The following is a 16,874-nucleotide window of genomic DNA, read 5'->3' on the forward strand; positions in this document are numbered from 1 at the left end:
AGATGACGAATGTATTAGGATGCGAATACAAGGGTCTCTTGACAGATATATATGCGAAGGTGAATATTGAAACGATCACTGACTTGAGGAACTAGCACTTATGGGGGTTGAGAAATGCGAAGCCTGTCAGGTAATGGAAATGAGAAAAAGAAGTTGATTCATGAACGATTCAAATGTAACGACATTGATTTAATCACCTTTGGAATTCACTTCGCACGAGGACCTACACGCGATAAGATGGAGCTCCTTATCTATTATCAGCTTATCGGCTCGCCAAAACTCAGGCTACTGCGGGGACCTGTATCATCGTTCACCTTGCCGCACCGAAACCGAAATAATGGAGGAGTCTCAGAGTCTCAGATCGCTCTTTCAATCCGCTCGTGATGACAAGACTGCGTTGGAAACAAGAGGGGATACCAACACTGAATCCTACCGAGACGCCGTGAATGCGACAATCGCGAAATTCCACGAATGTCAGCGCCAGATCAGCATCTTGTCACTTTTCAGCTCGAATGAATCGCTAGATGATGTCTCAACGGGAGATCTTCCGTACGTTTAGCAATCCCCGATTGACGCTATGGTTGGGCTGACACTCGACTCTAGGTATATGACCCTGGAATATCACCTTGCCGAGCTGGTCCAGCGAGGCCCCACCTCCGATCGTGAAGCTGTTCTCCGTCGAGCCCTGGAACAATATGAGACTTTCATTACGCGTCTAGATGAATACGAGTTGCTATCCGGGGAAGACAAGAAGCTTCTGGAGCAATACATGGCGAATCCATCTACATTCACCCTGGCCCCGATGAATGATGCCGCCGCTCGTCGGGATGTCAAGGTGAAACGCTTCAGAGAGGAGAAGGAACTGAAACAGAAACTGGAGGTAGGTCTTTCTAAGGTTTTACATCTTTTATGTGCCTGCTAACTTTCTATGAAGTATCTCGCACGGAACGAGGCCCGTCTCCAAAGCGACGACGATGACACGCGACGATTATATCTAGCAGAACTTCAGCTCTACACTCACCAAACCTTCCAATCCCTAGACCTTCTGATGCAGGAGCTGTCAATGCTCGCTCTCATGAAAAATTCGCCCCCGCCTCCTCAACCGCAGCCGGAAGATCTCAGACAACGAGTGGGTGGCCTGGGAGGAGCCAATTATTCAGACCGCTTGGACCCATCGATATCACAGTTACTCGGTAGTGGACGAGGCGGTCCCATCTTGAATAGCAAAGGCAAGCCAATGCAGCCTTTCACTCTTCTCGACCGCCGTACACAGCTCCAGCAAGGAGTGTTCCGCTCAGGTCACAACCTGCCGACAATGACGATTGACGAATACCTTGAAGAAGAGCACCGAAGAGGAAATGTGCTGCAAGGAGGAGAGCAATCTGGAATTATACCGCAAGTTGACGAGGATGATTTTGACAAGGCGGATGAGGAAACGATGAAAGCTCGCGCCTGGGATGAATACACCGAAGCAAATCCTAAGGGGTCTGGCAACACCCTTAACCGTGGCTGAAAATTATCTAGTGTTGATACAAGTCTTCGTCAAAAGCGATAGATGGCGGTTCAAGGTTCTTGGTTCAGTTTAAATATCCAATGCATGATTACAAGGTCCTCGAGTCCAGGATTCAAATTAAATTCGTTGATGTTGGTCATTTCACAGGGTATCTGCGTAGTATATGCGAATGGTCTATCAGACAGTTACTTTTGTTCAAGAAGAAACACTCTCCTTGGCCACCTTGTTACGCTGGATCTCCTCAAGAATTTCGCCAGCGCCATCGGCCACCAGAGCCTTGGCCACGGTGATACCGAAAGCCTCGGCGGTCTCAACGGAGTCGACATCACCAACGACCTCCGCCTCGGCGCACTTTTGGCCGTCGACACTTACGACAACAGATCGCATGCGCAGCTTCTTGCCCTCGGCACCCTTAACCCACTCAGTCTCAACACCCAGAGGGGCACTACAGCCGCCCTCCAGAGTGCGGAGCAGACTCCGCTCGGCCAGAACGGCATAAGTTGTGTTCCAGTCGCCAATCTTATCCAACATCTCGTGCAGAAGAGTGTCATCCTTACGGATCTCAATTCCTAAAGCACCCTGCCCAACTGCGTAGAGCATTCCACTGTTCTTCGAGTCGAGGTACTGTGTGATGCGATCCGCCAGATCCAGACGCAGCAAACCAGCAGCAGCGAGAATAGCGCAAGTGTACGGGCTATCTTCGGCATCCAGCTTCGACAGACGGGTTCCGATATTGCCACGGATATCCTGCACCTTGAGGTGAGGGTATTTACGAGCCAATTGAGCGGTGCGGCGAATGGAGGAAGTTCCGACCACGGAGCCTGCGGGGAGCTCCGCCAGGCTCTGGTACGTCAGCCCTTGCTTCACCACGAGAACATCCCGGCTGTCTTCGCGGGGCATTGTCGGGCCCAAGGTACATGTCGAAGGGAGGAGGGTTGGTACATCTACAACCTCGACATATTAGCGAACTGTGTTTTTTTTTTTTTGGACGAGGGGCAAGGCCAACGCGGGGCAGACCAACCTTTGAGGGAATGAACGATGAGATCGACTTGGCCCCCAATCATGTGTTCCTCCAATTCTTCGGTCCAGAGGTTCTTGCTGGTGAAATCCTTCAAAGCAATAGTGGTGTTGAGATCGCCGGCGGTCTCCTTGGAGAAGACCTTGAATTCATATTGAGGGTGTGATTTCTTGAGGGCGGCCTGCACCAAGTCGGTCTGAAGTAAGGCGAGCTTGGATGCACGGGTACCGATAGTAATAGTCGTTCTGGGGGCGGGGGTAGCCATAATTGTCTGCGGCAATGCCAGTCACAAGATCGAAGCCGAAGGAAAAGAGGCGAGAGGCGATTGCGTGGGGAGCCGATCACGGGACGCGGAACCAACAGAATCGTGAACAAGACAAAAGGGCAACGCAGAAATGATTCAAGGATTAGATATGATCATGATCAGGTACTATTAGATATGATCCGATCCGATCAATAATCCTAATCATCAATGCTAGATACGCATCTGTATCAAATAGAGTAACAAAAGAGAAGCCCTGATCTGCAAGCCTGACGTAGACCTCGGCTTCGGGACGTGGAGATTACAAGACATGCGACAACACCCTTATCGCCTTTCCCCCGGACTTGCCTCCCCAGTTATTTACGCGGAGGGTTCTGGAACTTCTCCTCTCTCCGCCTGTGACACACTATTCACACTATTACCCTTTTATCCTCTCTTCTCCATTCTCTCCTCTCCATTTCCCCTCCTTTCTCCTCTTTGACCGGTTCTTTCGCTGTTTCCCCTCCCCCGGATATTCTCACCCTCACTTTCGCCCCAAGATGGGTTCCAACAGCGGTAGAGTCACCAAGCTCCCTCTCGTTCCCCTGGCCAAGGGCTCTGTCCTGTTACCAGGCGTGACCCTGCGCATTCCCGTCTCCAACCGTCCTGACCTAACAAACCTACTGTCCTCCCTGGTCGACCGGCCCAAGCGCGATGGCAACTCGATCACCTTCGGATGTATTCCCCTCGGCTCCCCGTTTCTGAGCCGCGACGGTCAACAAATCCTCGAAGGCGAAGACTCCGATGACGAGAGGAAGGAGGATTACGATTCAATCGATGCGGGCCAGGCGCGCAAGGATGACTTGTTCCGCCACGGCACCGTGGGCAAGGTGATCGGCGTTCAACGCCGCGCCTATGCTGAACCGTTCCTCTTGGTTCAAGGCTCCCAACGCTTTACTGTTAAGAAGGTCCTGAAGGACCGACCGTATTTTGAGGCGGAGGTCTTCGTTCATGAGGAGAACAGTAGGTGCAACCAACGCGAATCTCGGAGAACGATCTTGTGACTAACCACTTCTCCGCTAGACTCATCCATGCAGAGTGATTCGGAGGCTGCTGATCTCTTCCAACAACTGAGACAGTTGTCCCGTGAGCTCCTGACTCTATTGCGCCTGTCGTCGCTGTTGTCGGCGGCCTCAACTCGTCTGTCGCCACTAGTGGCAAGGAAGTTCGAACTCTACATATCAAAGACAGACTTGGCCCAAGCTGGAAAGCTTGCCGATTTCATGGCCGATGTCTCCGATGCAAGCTTCGAAGAGAAATTGCGGATTCTGGCCTCTTTCGATGTTAAGGAGCGACTGGAGCGTGTCGTGGAAATCCTTTCTCGCCAAGCCCAGCACATTAAGAGCAGTGTGAAGGTGACATCTATTTCCACAACATCATTCCCACCCAACTCGAATATGGATATCAGCAACATTGACCCACGAGAGCGTGAGCTGCTTGCCAGACGTGCGATGCAAAGTCTGTCGGGTCTGTCGCCCCCTGGGCCCGGCGGACGTGGCGGCGATGAAGAAAAGGAGCCGAACGAGGTCGATGAGCTACAGCAAAAGCTCAAGGATGCAGAACTGAGTCCTGAGGCTCAAAAGGTCGCTGATAAGGAAATGAAGCGTCTGCGCAAGATGAATCCTGCAAATGCCGAATACGGCGTTTGCCGCACTTATTTGGAGAACCTCGCAGAGATCCCGTGGTCCAAGGTTACCGCTGATCAACTTGGGCCTGAGACCTTGAAGCGAGCCCGGCAGCAGCTGGACGAGGACCACTATGGTCTGGAGCGTATCAAGAAGAGGTTGTTGGAGTACCTGGCCGTCTTGCGCCTGAAGCAGTCTACTAACAATGATGTCCAACGCCAAATTACCGGCCTCTCTCAAGAATTGGACGCTTCAACTGCCGGAGATCTTGAGAAGGACGTTCCTCTGCTCTCCGAAACCGATCGAGTTGCCCTGGAGACCCGACTCGAGATTTTGAAGTCCAAGCGCATGACTGACAAGTCCCCGATTCTGCTCCTGGTTGGCCCACCCGGTACTGGAAAGACCAGTTTGGCGCGATCAGTGGCTGTCTCTCTCGGACGTAAGTTCCACCGCATCTCTCTGGGTGGCGTCCGTGACGAGGCCGAGATCCGCGGCCACCGCCGCACCTACGTTGCCGCCATGCCCGGGTTGGTCGTCAACGGGCTGAAGAAGGTTGGTGTTGCGAACCCGGTCTTCTTGCTTGACGAGATCGACAAGGTCGGTGGCTCCAACTTCCAAGGAGATCCTTCCGCGGCCATGTTGGAAGTGTTAGACCCCGAGCAGAACAATTCTTTCACCGATCACTACATTAACATCCCGATTGACTTGAGCAAGGTTCTCTTTATTGCCACTGCCAACTCTCTCGATACCATCCCGCCACCCCTCCTTGACCGCATGGAGACCATTCAGCTGTCCGGTTACACCACCGTTGAGAAGAGACACATTGCCAAGCGCCACCTAATCCCCAAGCAGATTCGTTCCAACGGATTAAGCGAGGGACAAGTCAACATGTCTGATGAAGTTATTGACAAGACCATCACTTCTTACACTCGCGAATCTGGTGTCCGTAATCTGGAGCGTGAGATTGGCTCGATCTGCCGTCACAAGGCTGTCCAGTTCGCCGATGCCGGCGACGCTGATCGGCTGGATGAGTACAGCCCTGTCGTTACTGTGGAAGACCTGGAAGACATTCTGGGTATCGAGCGTTTCGAGGAAGAAATTGCCGAGAAGCACGGCCGACCTGGCGTGGTTACGGGTCTCGTTGCTTATTCTTCTGGTGGCCAGGGAAGCATTCTGTTCATCGAGGTGGCCGACATGCCTGGCAACGGACGTGTTCAGCTCACCGGCAAGCTCGGTGACGTTCTGAAGGAGTCTGTTGAGGTGGCCCTCACCTGGGTCAAGGCCCACTCTTTCGAGTTGGGACTTACTCACGACCCCAATGAGGATGTCATGAAGAGCCGCAGCCTGCACGTCCACTGCCCATCTGGCGCCATTCCTAAGGACGGCCCGTCCGCCGGTCTAGCCCACACGGTTGCGCTCATTTCCCTGTTCTCTAACAAGCCCGTTCCCCCTCAGATCGCCATGACCGGTGAGGTTTCCCTCCGCGGTCGCGTGATGCCCGTTGGCGGAATCAAGGAGAAGCTTATCGGTGCCCTGCGCGCCGGTGTCAAAACCGTCCTTCTGCCTTACCCCAACCGCAAGGATGTCAAAGATGTCCCTCAAGAGGTTCACGATGGTCTGGAGATTATCTACGTGCAGTAAGTCATACCCGAAGCCTTTCAACCCTTTCATATATTAACATCCACAGGCACATCTGGGAAGCACTCGGCAAGATCTGGCCTGATGCTCACTGGCCCGGCCAGCACCATATGAACTTCGTCGAGAGCCGTCTGTAGATATCCTCGGCTTTTGCCACCTGCTGTTCCCCTTGCGTCCTTCAAGCCCTCTCGACTCCAATCGTTTTGCATAGCGTCATATCATCCTACAACCGTTGATTCTAATTAACCTGTCTTTTGATGCAGTCATGCGAGTAAGATTTTCCTTGTCTATATTTCACAATATAGCTCTCGGTACCTACTTTACCAAGTCCTCCAGCTACAAGCACATACAACAATAGAACCCAAATCTCAAAACAAGGCCCAAAGGCAAAGATCTATAAATCCGACCTGAAACTATAATACAAACGGCCCAATCACAAAATTCGAATCTCAAATGGGGGGAAGAAAATACATATATAACACCGATTTTTGCCAGGACATCCAGCACAGAAAGATGCAAAGAAAGGCCAGCCCTTACGGCTTCTGCTGCCACTTAGGAGGACGAACACTCTTCCCCATATTAGCCATCTCCTTATGCGCAAAATCCAAACCAAGCACCTTCCAAGTCGGCCGCCAGGTCTCCTTATTCTTCTTCAATTCCTCAGCCTGCTTCTTGAATGCCTTACGCAGCTTCTCATCCGGCTTCTCGGCAGCATTGGGCTTCTGAACGTTTTCGCGGCGCTGCTCGGTTTGCACTCTTTCTTGGGAGTTCCAGGATTCTTTTTCCCATCTGTGATAGCGTTAGTACCGTGGTTCTTAAGGGCCGGAAAATTGGGTGGTGGAACGGACTTGCTGAGATCAGTAGGCTCCTCGGGCCAAACGAACGGGTCCCTCAACTCGACCGTCATGCGCTTCTCGGACTTCGGTCGTCGCCACGCACCCAGTTGCCTTCCATCCTTGGTAATACGGGTAATAGGCTGTAGCTGGACGTAGCTGCGGACGCTAACGACGCCGACGCCATACGCACGCTCGAGATAGTCGCGCATGTCGAGTTTGTTGAAGTTGAGGGGGACGCGGAACTGGGCATAGCGGTTTGAGAGGTTGGGGGGTTCGGACGAGGGAGATGACGAATTCGGGGCTGGAGAATGGAATATGTTAGCGGTTTGCGAGGGAATTGCTTCTGGCGCTGTGGTCGGAAGACTTCGACGGGGTCGAAGGTTCGGGGTGAAATTTGGGAGATCACAGGACGGAAGGAGTGACGGACAGGTAGACTTGTTTGCGCTCTGATAGGGGGGCGAAGGATCCCAACCCCTTCGTGGGGAGGCCAATTGCTTTGCGAACCATTGTGGTGTGTGGTGGTTGATGGTCGGAGTGTTCGGCGTTCAATGTTGGTGATCTTTTGCGGGTGGAAGTTGCGCGGATGGCCGCGTCGCCCGCCGTACTCATTTCGATTACCCTTGGCTTGTACTCACATGGCCAAATCGTCAATATCAGTAGTCTTTTTTTTTTTTTTTTTTTTGGGATGAAGTGTGCAGTTCTGGAGACAATAATATGAATCCCTCAAGGCTAATTTCAGCCTGAAAGCTTCCTGGTTTGTATTGTGCAGCGCCACTAACATCTAGGCTTCGTTCTCATACCAAACTCGGTGTCATTCTTCATCATTATCATTGTTACAATTAGGACATTATCATTGACCAGTCACCCCCCACGGAAGATCATCCAGATCACTCAGATTGTACCATCCACAAAGATCCTCAATCGAGCCCAGTGAAGGCAACATATCAGTACCATTACTCGAATCCCCCTCCGAGCCAAGACCTCTCTGCTCTTGACCACCAAAAAGAGGTGGCACTTCACTTGAGCTAGGAGTATCGCTCGGACCCGCAATCTTCGACCTAATTCCCAGCACATGATGGGCAATAGTCTGGATCTCACGAACATTTCTCGCTGTCCGCGGCCAGATCTCACCCAATGCCTTAAGACACCCGATAGTCATGCGGATCTGGTCTCTTGCTGTTGCTAGATCCTTTCCTTTGAACAGGTAGTTGCAGGCTGATAGGAGTGCCAGTGTGCCTTCGCTGACCATGCAGGTTGTGAATGGTGTGTGGTGAAATTTCCGGACTGGGAGTGCTAGGAGGCGGATTTGGGCTTCGACAGAGCGGAGGACTCGCACTGTGTGTACGTTGACGAGGTCTGGCCTAGGTGTGTCGAGAGGTGGTTCTCGTGCGCAGCTTGATACATCTTCCACGGCGTTGAACTTGAGGTCTGAGAATGGTCGATGTAACCCGATGGTGGCTCTATGAGGTTGAATTAGCTTCCATTCTCTCTTGCGTCCCATCGGTGACATACACATGGACAAGCAGGTGCGCTTGGAACATTAATTCATCAATCTCTCCTGTCTTGGTCATGACTTGCTTGCGATTCTCCGGTAGCAGAAGCCTCCAACCATCAAGGCCGGAGTCTGCGGCCTGGATTATTTGTAATGAGTCTTCTTTACTCGCAATCTTCGGCGCAGACGCTATTGCCGACGCTGCACAGCGAACTGCGCCAATGAGGTAGGCAAATGACGAGAATGTGGTTTCGGGAGTGAATTCGCGACAGTCAAATTCTTCAAGACTTTTAGGCGTGGGAATGTTCTGTTCATAAGTTAGCTATGCAGAATCAACAGTCAATAGACAGCAATCACCCCGGACTCGAACTCCGACTCTTCACAGGGCAGTTCCACGGTAGAGTCAATGTCCACGACTTCTAAGTTCATAGTTCCGAGAGTCCCAGCATAATATGCGTCGACGAGGTAGAGCATCCACCACGTGCGCCTCCAACTTTCCGTCAACACAGGGTCATCGCCACCGTGTTTCGTCGCGAAGCCATGAAGACACATCTGTAGATCAACAGCAAGGCGAATTGCTTTGTCCATCTCGATCTTGGCCTCAGCCTTATAGTCGTACCAGAACAACACCATCGAATATAAGAGTCGACATTGGACCATAATTGGATCTGTCGGTGATGTCTGTGAAAAGCATGTCTCGGCATAGTCCTTGAGTGATGTTGGCCATTCTCGCGAGTGGACAATATGTCCAACCAAGCGCATGATAGCAACAAGTGGTGAGAAGTTAAGCCGTCTGCTCGGATCTTGGCAAAGTCTGTAGAAGTGCCTTTGTGGCGGGAGGAATGGATGCAACTTGTGAAAGTCCTTATAATATGCATCGATCAAGACATCTTTCTCGATATTGCCGATAAACAATTGGGTTGCTGCTGGCGATGCCATTCCAGCGATATCATCACCAACGCCGATCCCATTGAGTAGATCGTAGCTACTCGGGAGGTCTATTTCAAGAAATGGAGGTGTACATTCCGGGCCCTGTTGAACCACCGTGTGTCTTTGCGGGCTCAGTTCATCAGATACCGTAGGCTCTTCGGTCACAGCGTGTCTCTTGCGCCGCTCAGCCAGGGCCGCCCGGTCGAGTCCGCCTCTGCGCGATTGAGCATAGTTGCACTGTTTGCCAAACTCCGCGCAGCGGGTACAGCACGGTCGCTTGCCGTCGCATTTTAGGTGACGTGAGCGACAGGGCAAACAGGCGAGAGATGAGCGTGTAGCTCGGCCATTCTGTGAAGTAGAATTCATTGAATCATTCAACGAATCATTGAAAACAGTATAGAATAGAGTCGAGGTTGAAGAAGTGCGGATACTCGGGTATTCGGGGACCCACTCTACTCCCGATGCGGGAATCCGTTTCAAACGACGCCGAGATCCCGCGACGGCGAACACTTTGGTTTCCCGCTTAGAGAGATATTAAAATCTACGAAGTATTTCAGGTAGATGGAAGGTTCTTCAATAATTCGAACTAGCAGATCATATTTTCATATTATCTTCGCCTCATCGCGTCACCACCTCAATTTACTTGCAGATCTACTCAGATCTATAGAGCCTCAACAATGTCCAGTAAAATTGTGATCATTGGCACTGGATTTGCAGGTGTCTGGAGCGCTCTCTCAGCCAAGCGTCTTATCAATCTGACCAGCAAAGATGCCGACATTGAGGTTCTTGTCATCTCTCCTGAGCCGTCCTTGGTCATTCGTCCTCGACTCTACGAAGCCAACGCTTCGACGATGGTCCATTCTCTCGCGCCATTGTTCGAAAATACAGGGATCAAGTTCATTCAAGGCGCTGTGAATACCATCACTGCCGAGACACGTACTGTCACCGTCCAATCAGCCTCTGGTCTCGAATCAAGCATTAGCTACGACCGCCTCATCCTAGCAGCAGGCAGCTCTGTCGTACGACCTCGGAGCATAATTGGAATCGAGCAGCACGCCTTCGATATCGATTCTCTGCAGTCAGCCACCAAGCTTGAAGATCATTTACAGAACCTTATTTCACTTCCAGCAACACCTGCACGCGATACTGTCGTCGTGTGCGGCGCCGGATTCACGGGCATTGAGCTCGCAACCGAGCTGCCCAAGCGTCTTGCCCGAATCCCTGATTACCGGGTTGTACTGGTTGAGAATGCCGAGCAGGTCGGTCCTGAGCTTGGGCCTGGACCTCGCCCTGTCATCACGCAAGCCTTGAAGGATCTCGGGATTGAAATCAAGCTCGGATCTGCTGTTGCGGCGGTTGATGCTGACGGTGTAACTCTCGCGTCGGGTGAGCAAATTGATAGCAAGACTGCAATATGGACTGCTGGTGTGAGGGCCACGCCTCTCACACAACAGATCGACGGGCCGAGGGATGGTCTCTGCCGCTTGAAGGTGGATCAGCATCTTCGCGTTCCTTCGGCTGGGGAGGTATTTGCCACTGGTGATGCTGCCGCTGCTCTAGCCGATACCAAGGGTCACTATGCACTGATGTCCTGTCAGCACGCTCTTCAGCTTGGACGCGTCTCGGGTCATAACGCCGCAGCAGACCTTCTCGGTGAGCCGTTGATAGAGTATGCCCAAGCCGCATACAACTGCTGCTTGGATCTCGGGTCGTATGGCGCCGTGATCTCTGGAGGTTGGGAGAGAAATATCAAGCTGACAGGGGATTCGGCAAAGCGCGTCAAATGCTTTATCAACCAGAAGTTGATTTATCCTCCTGGTGATACCCAGGAGGCACTGGCGGCGGCCAACCCGATTGGGCCAGACTCGGATCAACTGTTCGAGCAGATGCTGCAGGTGGTAGGATAGGCTCAAGGTTAGAGAACTAGGACTGTAGTTAACAGAGAAATGACTTCACAAAATCAACAAAAATCAACATAAATTCAGGTCCATTGACTGAACCCGTGAGCAAAAAAGCAAAAATGAAAGGAGCTTCCGCAGTCTGTCCTAGAAGGAATGGGATCAGCTGCAGGCAGACTTGTTGCCAGCGTTCGTCTACTAGATCATCTGTGACACCATTACCAGGATTGGTTCTTATTCGATATCATATGCTTCGTTTTACTTGCTTTTTGGTTTTAGGGTCCTGATATTACCACTCTTCCAGTCTCCCAGTCTCTCTTTCCCTTCTCTACTGGTCCAACCCACAGTCAAGAGCACCTTTGAAATTTAGGACAATATTGCTTCCCTTTCTGTCAGTCCTAGAAGGAGTCGTACAACCTATGAGCTGCAGAAGGGATAAAGCAGATGGAAGATGTTGATTTTGTTTGTTATGTTTACTGACAAGACTTTGAAATTTCCCAAGCTACTAGATGTCATGCTGTCTAGGCTTCAACTGAACAAGGAAAGATTGAAATTTATAGTGACTAAGATCGCTGCATGATGACCCAAGATCATGAAGATGATCGGCAAAGCAATGAATGTAGTTGGGGAAGATGAGCAAACCCCGGACATGGCAAATACTCAGCTATTTGTGGCTACTCTGTGAGTTTTCTGCTTCAGCAAATTTAATTACCACCTTCCCGTTGCGACTCCTTTGTCGGGCAAACGCCCAAGCCTCTTCTGCCTTATGGAAGGGGAATGTTTCAACTGCCAGAACTTTGACAGTGCCAGCATCTATCATGTCAGATGCCTGTTGCATTCTCTCGGCGTTGGGAGTAAGGATAAAATGCATATGTCTGACTTTGGGGTGGTCGATAGACTCAACAGCCCTGCCTCGTCCAAATGCCCACGATGGGGCCGGGTCTCCAACAGTAACGATGGCACCATCATCTTTGACTGTTTCCCAGGACTTGATCAAGACATCGCCACCAACTGTATCAAAGACCAAATCCACGTCCGTAACCTGACTCTTCCAACTCGACGCATTGTAATCCAGGACCTCATGTGCACCGAGTTGTCTCAGGAGCTCATGGTTCTTAGATGAAGCCAGGGCAATAACATGAGCACCGGCCAACTGAGTCGCAAACTGCACAGCAAATGTCCCAACTGCACCAGAAGCCCCAGTGACAAGAACTCGCATGCCGGCTTTGAGTGCACCGTGATCTATGAGGCCCTCCCAGGCAGTGAGGATGGGGATCGGCAACGCCGCCGCTTCCTCGTGAGAGATCGAAGTTGGCTTGGGCGTGACTTCGTCCGCCAGACAGATGACATAGTCAGCTTGACCCTCGCCTCGGTCCGCTGCAATCATAGCGTAAACTTCCTGTCCGTGCTTCAAAGGACCGCTATAGTCGGGGCCGAAGGCGGAGATGACGCCGGAGATGTCGTGTCCTGGGATGCGAGATGGAGCTGCGTAGGGTTCTGGCCACAGGATCTCATCGCCGGTCACACCAGCCGCATGGACTCGAACGAGGACTTCAGAGTTCCGGGGAGTGGGCTCGGGCATGGAATAATTGGTGTTGACTTTGGGGGATGAAATGTCCCCTAGGATCTGGATGGCCTTCATGGCGTGGAAATGATTGCTTTCGTGAATTCTCGCGAACAGCCGGAAAAATATGTTATAGTGTGACTCTTTGCAATACTGTGTATTTGGATGTTATTATACTGATGCCCGTTGTCATCGTTTCTCATGGAGGCAACTCGGGATTCCATGATGGTGGATACCCGAGTACCCGCGAATAGGATATTCGCACTCTCGACGATGGTGCAATCCTATGCCCTTTTAGTCGCCTTAGATTTACCAAGTGGAAAATATATGGACACAAAACTCTACGGAGATTATGATCAGGCCGTGGTGATTAAAAAAGGCTGGTCGGCAGCCCGAACATGAGGGCCCATGTGGCAATAGGGTATCCGCGGGCGACTTCCAACAGAATGTACACCACAGCATCTTAAGAACCTTTCAAAGACTACTTCTGATCATTGATTTTCTCTAACTGGCTTCAGACAAAGTTTAGTTGAGTCAAAATCTTTTACTACAGGAGTTTTCGAAATCAGTTATTCCTCCACAATCTTACGACTTGATTCCTGGACGACAATAGAAATACGCTAGGCCTGATATGGTAAGTTTACTTTTACTCCACTTCACAGACCTCTTCCTAGAACAGTTCCTGTATTTTACATTACAGTAGAAACCTCTACGCAAGCTACCCCCGTGCCCTCCTTTCTTTTACGCAACAGCCACTTGCCCGCTCGTCATTTGCGCTATACAGTGAGAGTCGAAAACAGATTTCCCCATGGACACGCATGCATTGTTTCTCGGCTTGTGTCCGAAACCACCCCTAGTGTACACTTGGATGTGTCTTGAACAACCCTTTTCCAAGGATAAATATCTTTTCACCAACAATTGTGACGAGGAGAACCGTAGAGTACGTAAATTTCTCATACATCTTTCACCTATACAGTCCGCCCGTCGGGTATTGCGCTCGGGCCGTCCGCCGCAAACTCGACGTCTTATGTGCGGCTCGTTCACCTACTCGGCCGCCTTTGTAAAACCACCTGGCTTATAAGTTCAGCCACTTGGACCTGTCCGTGAAAAGACATCTTCAAGATTGGCCGCAAAGCAAAATGGAACCATCAATTACACTCAATCTTAGTGAACCAAAATCCATTGAGTAGGACACCTCATCTAGGCACCCCCTGGCTTGCTGACTCCTGACATATCTCTAGCTCTGAGAAAGAAGCGGACATCAACAAATCATTCCAGATAGTCCCCTTCACCCAGTTCGCAACGACTTCATCCTGGCTTTCCTCGTGGAACACCTCCTTAGCCTTCCGAGTGCAAACCCGAAACCCTCTTGGTACCCGACCTATCCCGATTTTTAATATCTGGCGTCCAAGCTTTTTCGGTATCTCACTACCGCGCAAGGGCTTCCCGGCAGCGAATCTCAGTCGACATGACCTTCTCGTCAGCAAAGATAAGGGTGACCCTAACGAGTTAATCCACTTCAACATAGAGGATGTAATTGGCGGCATCGATATTGACCAGCCACCGTTCTATGCATGTAAGCACTGCTTGCGCTATCGGGGCGGGGTGTATCTTGCGGATGGGACGTACCTTAGATTTGATGATATAAATGAAGGAGAGCTATATCAGTTTCCAGCAGATCCAGGAGTGGATGTGGGCAGTCTTAGGTGGAAGCCGGATGAAAGTTCTCATTTACCAAGTTCAGGGGAGGGCAATACAGAAAGGATTGTTTGTCGAACTATGGCAGATGAGCGGAAAGACGATATTGGCCCAGTTCTCGCGGTTTTGACTCGAGAGGGTATCGAACTTCTGCAGGACGTAATAAACAAGGAGAAAGCTGCTGGCAGGAGAGTGGCTGGCGATCAGATCCTAGTGACTGGCATTGCAATTGCGTTTTATTGTGGCTGGCTGGCTTGAAGATTCTTTTCCGTTTGCCTCTTAAAGTAGTTCTTTTTTCTGTTTTGTTCAAGGCACTTTTCTCAAGATAGGGTTTGAATCGCTAGTTGTGAAGCCATCAAGGTTAATTCTACAGCAGCATCACGGCCTTTGTCATGTACAAGATAGACGCGGACGCACATTATGAGAAAAAGGAATCGAGACAAGGGAGGCCGGTCGGTCTGTAAACGGCCAGACCGCCAAATTTCCGCCACCTTTCTGGTGACCCCGCCAAGAGCGATCGTTCTCTGGAGATATACAGTATTTTACAATGACTAGTTCGACGTTGAAACCTATCGCACCCGAGCGATGCAGTATAAAATGGTACTAGAACAAGTCAATGAGGCCATCGCAACGGTACTTGAGATGTTTTATCGATATAAATCTGAAAGCAAGATATAGGGCTTTCCCATGTGCTAATTCAGCGGTTGATGCCTTGGGAAACAGGGAACAGTGGGTATTGAATGCAGATGGAAGGTGGCAACGAGTGCTGTCCCTACAAAATAAGCAGTCCGCATGGCTCGAGGAAGGACACGTCTTTTCGCGACCGATTTAGACCATCTCGATCCGCTCCGAAATTTCGGATCTGTTAGGCGCCGCGCTTCCTTGATTTCTAGCCATGCACCGCGACGGATGCCACCGTAGGAAGCAAGCCGCCACTTACTCAACAGCGATACTGTGGTCTTTGTGGCGTTTGTGGCTTTTGAAACCAGTGAACGATCTGAAACTATTCTAGACTCTTCTCGCTGATCGTTCTTCATCGGAGCCGGGCGTGGCTGGTCCGTGCGGCAACAAGCCACTGACGACGATTGGGACATCCCGAGGTCCCAACTGGACTTCCCCCGTGGCGATCAACAGGGGGTTCAGAGGGCTAGCACCGGCATATACTACAACGAATATCACTATGTGTATATTCTCCAGAAGGGTGTGTATCAACGAAGGGGCAAGAAAAGTACGACTATGCACTTCAGCCTCAGGAGCATATTCTAGACTGGGGTTCATAAGACCCCGGATTAAAGAAACTTGGCCCCGCGGATAAGATCTTCAGGCCCCGAAGTACGGCGATGGGCCTGGAAGACGATGACGTAGTATATGACCAAAAGCCAAGGAACCTTCCCAACATCGTGATCACCCTATAGCTCGAATCGAGGATAAATAGTCCGCGATTTCCCTCCTCTAGTTACTTTTTTATCATCACATTCACACTCTCAATCATCTCTCCCAAAGAAACCAATTTACCAACCCTACCTTCACAATGGAGACCGTCAAGGTTCGTGGCTATCTTCAATATACCCCGCACCAACACCCATACTAACAACCCCCCAGCAAGCCGCCAACTACGTCGCTGAGACCGTTCAGGGTGCCGGTGCCACCGCTTCCAAGGAGGCCAACAAGGAGGTTGCCAAGGACTCCGATGCCAAGTGGAGCACCCGCGCCAGCGCCGCCGCCGATGCCGTCGGTGACAAGAAGGACGAGCAGGTCCACAACACCAAGGCTGACGTCCACAAGGGTAAGCTAAGCACCGAGCCTAATTATCGAGAGCAATTCTAATGCAACTTTTAGAGGCTGCCAAGCACTAAGTGCTGAGCGCTAGTGACCTGCTTTGGATTCGCGGCTATTAACCCGTTCGATCTACACTGCAGCCCCGCATGCATCACCTCGCTTCCTCCGGATGTTTGATGATACCATGGTTTATAATTTAGCATATGTCTCCATAATAAATATACATTTCTGATTAAACCTCCTTTTTTACATAGTTGAGTTCTGCGGTACCGCTGCCTGAGGCAAGAGGCACTGGGCGGCTTTGGCCAATCAGAGCTCGTCGTAACGCATTAATCTTACTCACATCTCGACACGCTAATTGATAGTTGAAATTGTCCAGATATTATAGAAAAAATGATCCTACTGACAAGGTTTTTAGCCTAGAAGTATACATGCTTGGCCAAAATCCAAGCCCGCTTATCATATATCATATCTGCCAGAGATCCAGGCCCCCACCCTAGCCTTGCCCTCCTGCTCTGCTCAGCCACTCGCTCTAACACGCAAGCAGCATGGATGCCTAAGCCTTGGCAGTCACTTCCTGTC

General features: G+C 50.9%; 9 protein-coding genes across 9 annotated transcripts; 5 read left to right on the forward strand and 4 right to left on the reverse strand.

Moving 5' to 3' along the window:
* Positions 1-337: 337 nt before the first annotated feature.
* On the forward strand, positions 338-1,513 carry N7443_000377 (IGBP1/TAP42 family protein; the record flags this gene model as incomplete). Its single annotated transcript, XM_056880433.1, has 3 exons — positions 338-549; positions 604-880; positions 935-1,513. The coding sequence occupies 3 exons, from the start codon at positions 338-340 to the stop codon at positions 1,511-1,513; spliced, it is 1,068 nt and encodes a 355-aa protein (XP_056745671.1).
* Positions 1,514-1,708: 195 nt separating this feature from the next.
* Positions 1,709-2,796, reverse strand: N7443_000378 (porphobilinogen deaminase; the record flags this gene model as incomplete). The annotated part of the gene is made up of 2 exons (XM_056880434.1): positions 1,709-2,457; positions 2,535-2,796. The coding sequence occupies 2 exons, from the start codon at positions 2,794-2,796 to the stop codon at positions 1,709-1,711; spliced, it is 1,011 nt and encodes a 336-aa protein (XP_056745672.1).
* Positions 2,797-3,332: 536 nt separating this feature from the next.
* On the forward strand, positions 3,333-6,232 carry N7443_000379 (putative LON domain serine protease; the record flags this gene model as incomplete). The annotated part of the gene is made up of 3 exons (XM_056880435.1): positions 3,333-3,795; positions 3,856-6,094; positions 6,145-6,232. 3 exons carry the CDS (start codon positions 3,333-3,335, stop codon positions 6,230-6,232), a joined length of 2,790 nt encoding a protein of 929 aa, XP_056745673.1.
* A 396-nt stretch (positions 6,233-6,628) lies between these two features.
* Positions 6,629-7,438, reverse strand: N7443_000380 (mitochondrial 54S ribosomal protein uL23m; the record flags this gene model as incomplete). The annotated part of the gene is made up of 3 exons (XM_056880436.1): positions 6,629-6,884; positions 6,944-7,377; positions 7,436-7,438. 3 exons carry the CDS (start codon positions 7,436-7,438, stop codon positions 6,629-6,631), a joined length of 693 nt encoding a protein of 230 aa, XP_056745674.1.
* A 343-nt stretch (positions 7,439-7,781) lies between these two features.
* Positions 7,782-9,719, reverse strand: N7443_000381 (uncharacterized protein; the record flags this gene model as incomplete). Its single annotated transcript, XM_056880437.1, has 3 exons — positions 7,782-8,391; positions 8,444-8,730; positions 8,781-9,719. 3 exons carry the CDS (start codon positions 9,717-9,719, stop codon positions 7,782-7,784), a joined length of 1,836 nt encoding a protein of 611 aa, XP_056745675.1.
* Positions 9,720-10,030: 311 nt separating this feature from the next.
* On the forward strand, positions 10,031-11,260 carry N7443_000382 (NAD(P)/FAD-dependent oxidoreductase; the record flags this gene model as incomplete). Its single annotated transcript, XM_056880438.1, has 1 exon — positions 10,031-11,260. The coding sequence occupies one exon, from the start codon at positions 10,031-10,033 to the stop codon at positions 11,258-11,260; it is 1,230 nt and encodes a 409-aa protein (XP_056745676.1).
* A 655-nt stretch (positions 11,261-11,915) lies between these two features.
* Positions 11,916-12,893, reverse strand: N7443_000383 (NADP-dependent oxidoreductase; the record flags this gene model as incomplete). Its single annotated transcript, XM_056880439.1, has 1 exon — positions 11,916-12,893. One exon carries the CDS (start codon positions 12,891-12,893, stop codon positions 11,916-11,918), a length of 978 nt encoding a protein of 325 aa, XP_056745677.1.
* A 1,061-nt stretch (positions 12,894-13,954) lies between these two features.
* N7443_000384 (54S ribosomal protein) lies at positions 13,955-14,771 on the forward strand (the record flags this gene model as incomplete). Its single annotated transcript, XM_056880440.1, has 2 exons — positions 13,955-14,001; positions 14,057-14,771. 2 exons carry the CDS (start codon positions 13,955-13,957, stop codon positions 14,769-14,771), a joined length of 762 nt encoding a protein of 253 aa, XP_056745678.1.
* Positions 14,772-16,044: 1,273 nt separating this feature from the next.
* Positions 16,045-16,369, forward strand: N7443_000385 (uncharacterized protein; the record flags this gene model as incomplete). The annotated part of the gene is made up of 3 exons (XM_056880441.1): positions 16,045-16,059; positions 16,116-16,299; positions 16,353-16,369. 3 exons carry the CDS (start codon positions 16,045-16,047, stop codon positions 16,367-16,369), a joined length of 216 nt encoding a protein of 71 aa, XP_056745679.1.
* Positions 16,370-16,874: the final 505 nt, after the last annotated feature.

The sequence above is a fragment of the Penicillium atrosanguineum genome (assembly GCF_028827265.1).
Source record: "Penicillium atrosanguineum strain IBT 20685 chromosome Unknown utg000001l_segment0_segment0, whole genome shotgun sequence".
NCBI classification, from domain to species: Eukaryota; Fungi; Ascomycota; class Eurotiomycetes; order Eurotiales; family Aspergillaceae; genus Penicillium; species Penicillium atrosanguineum.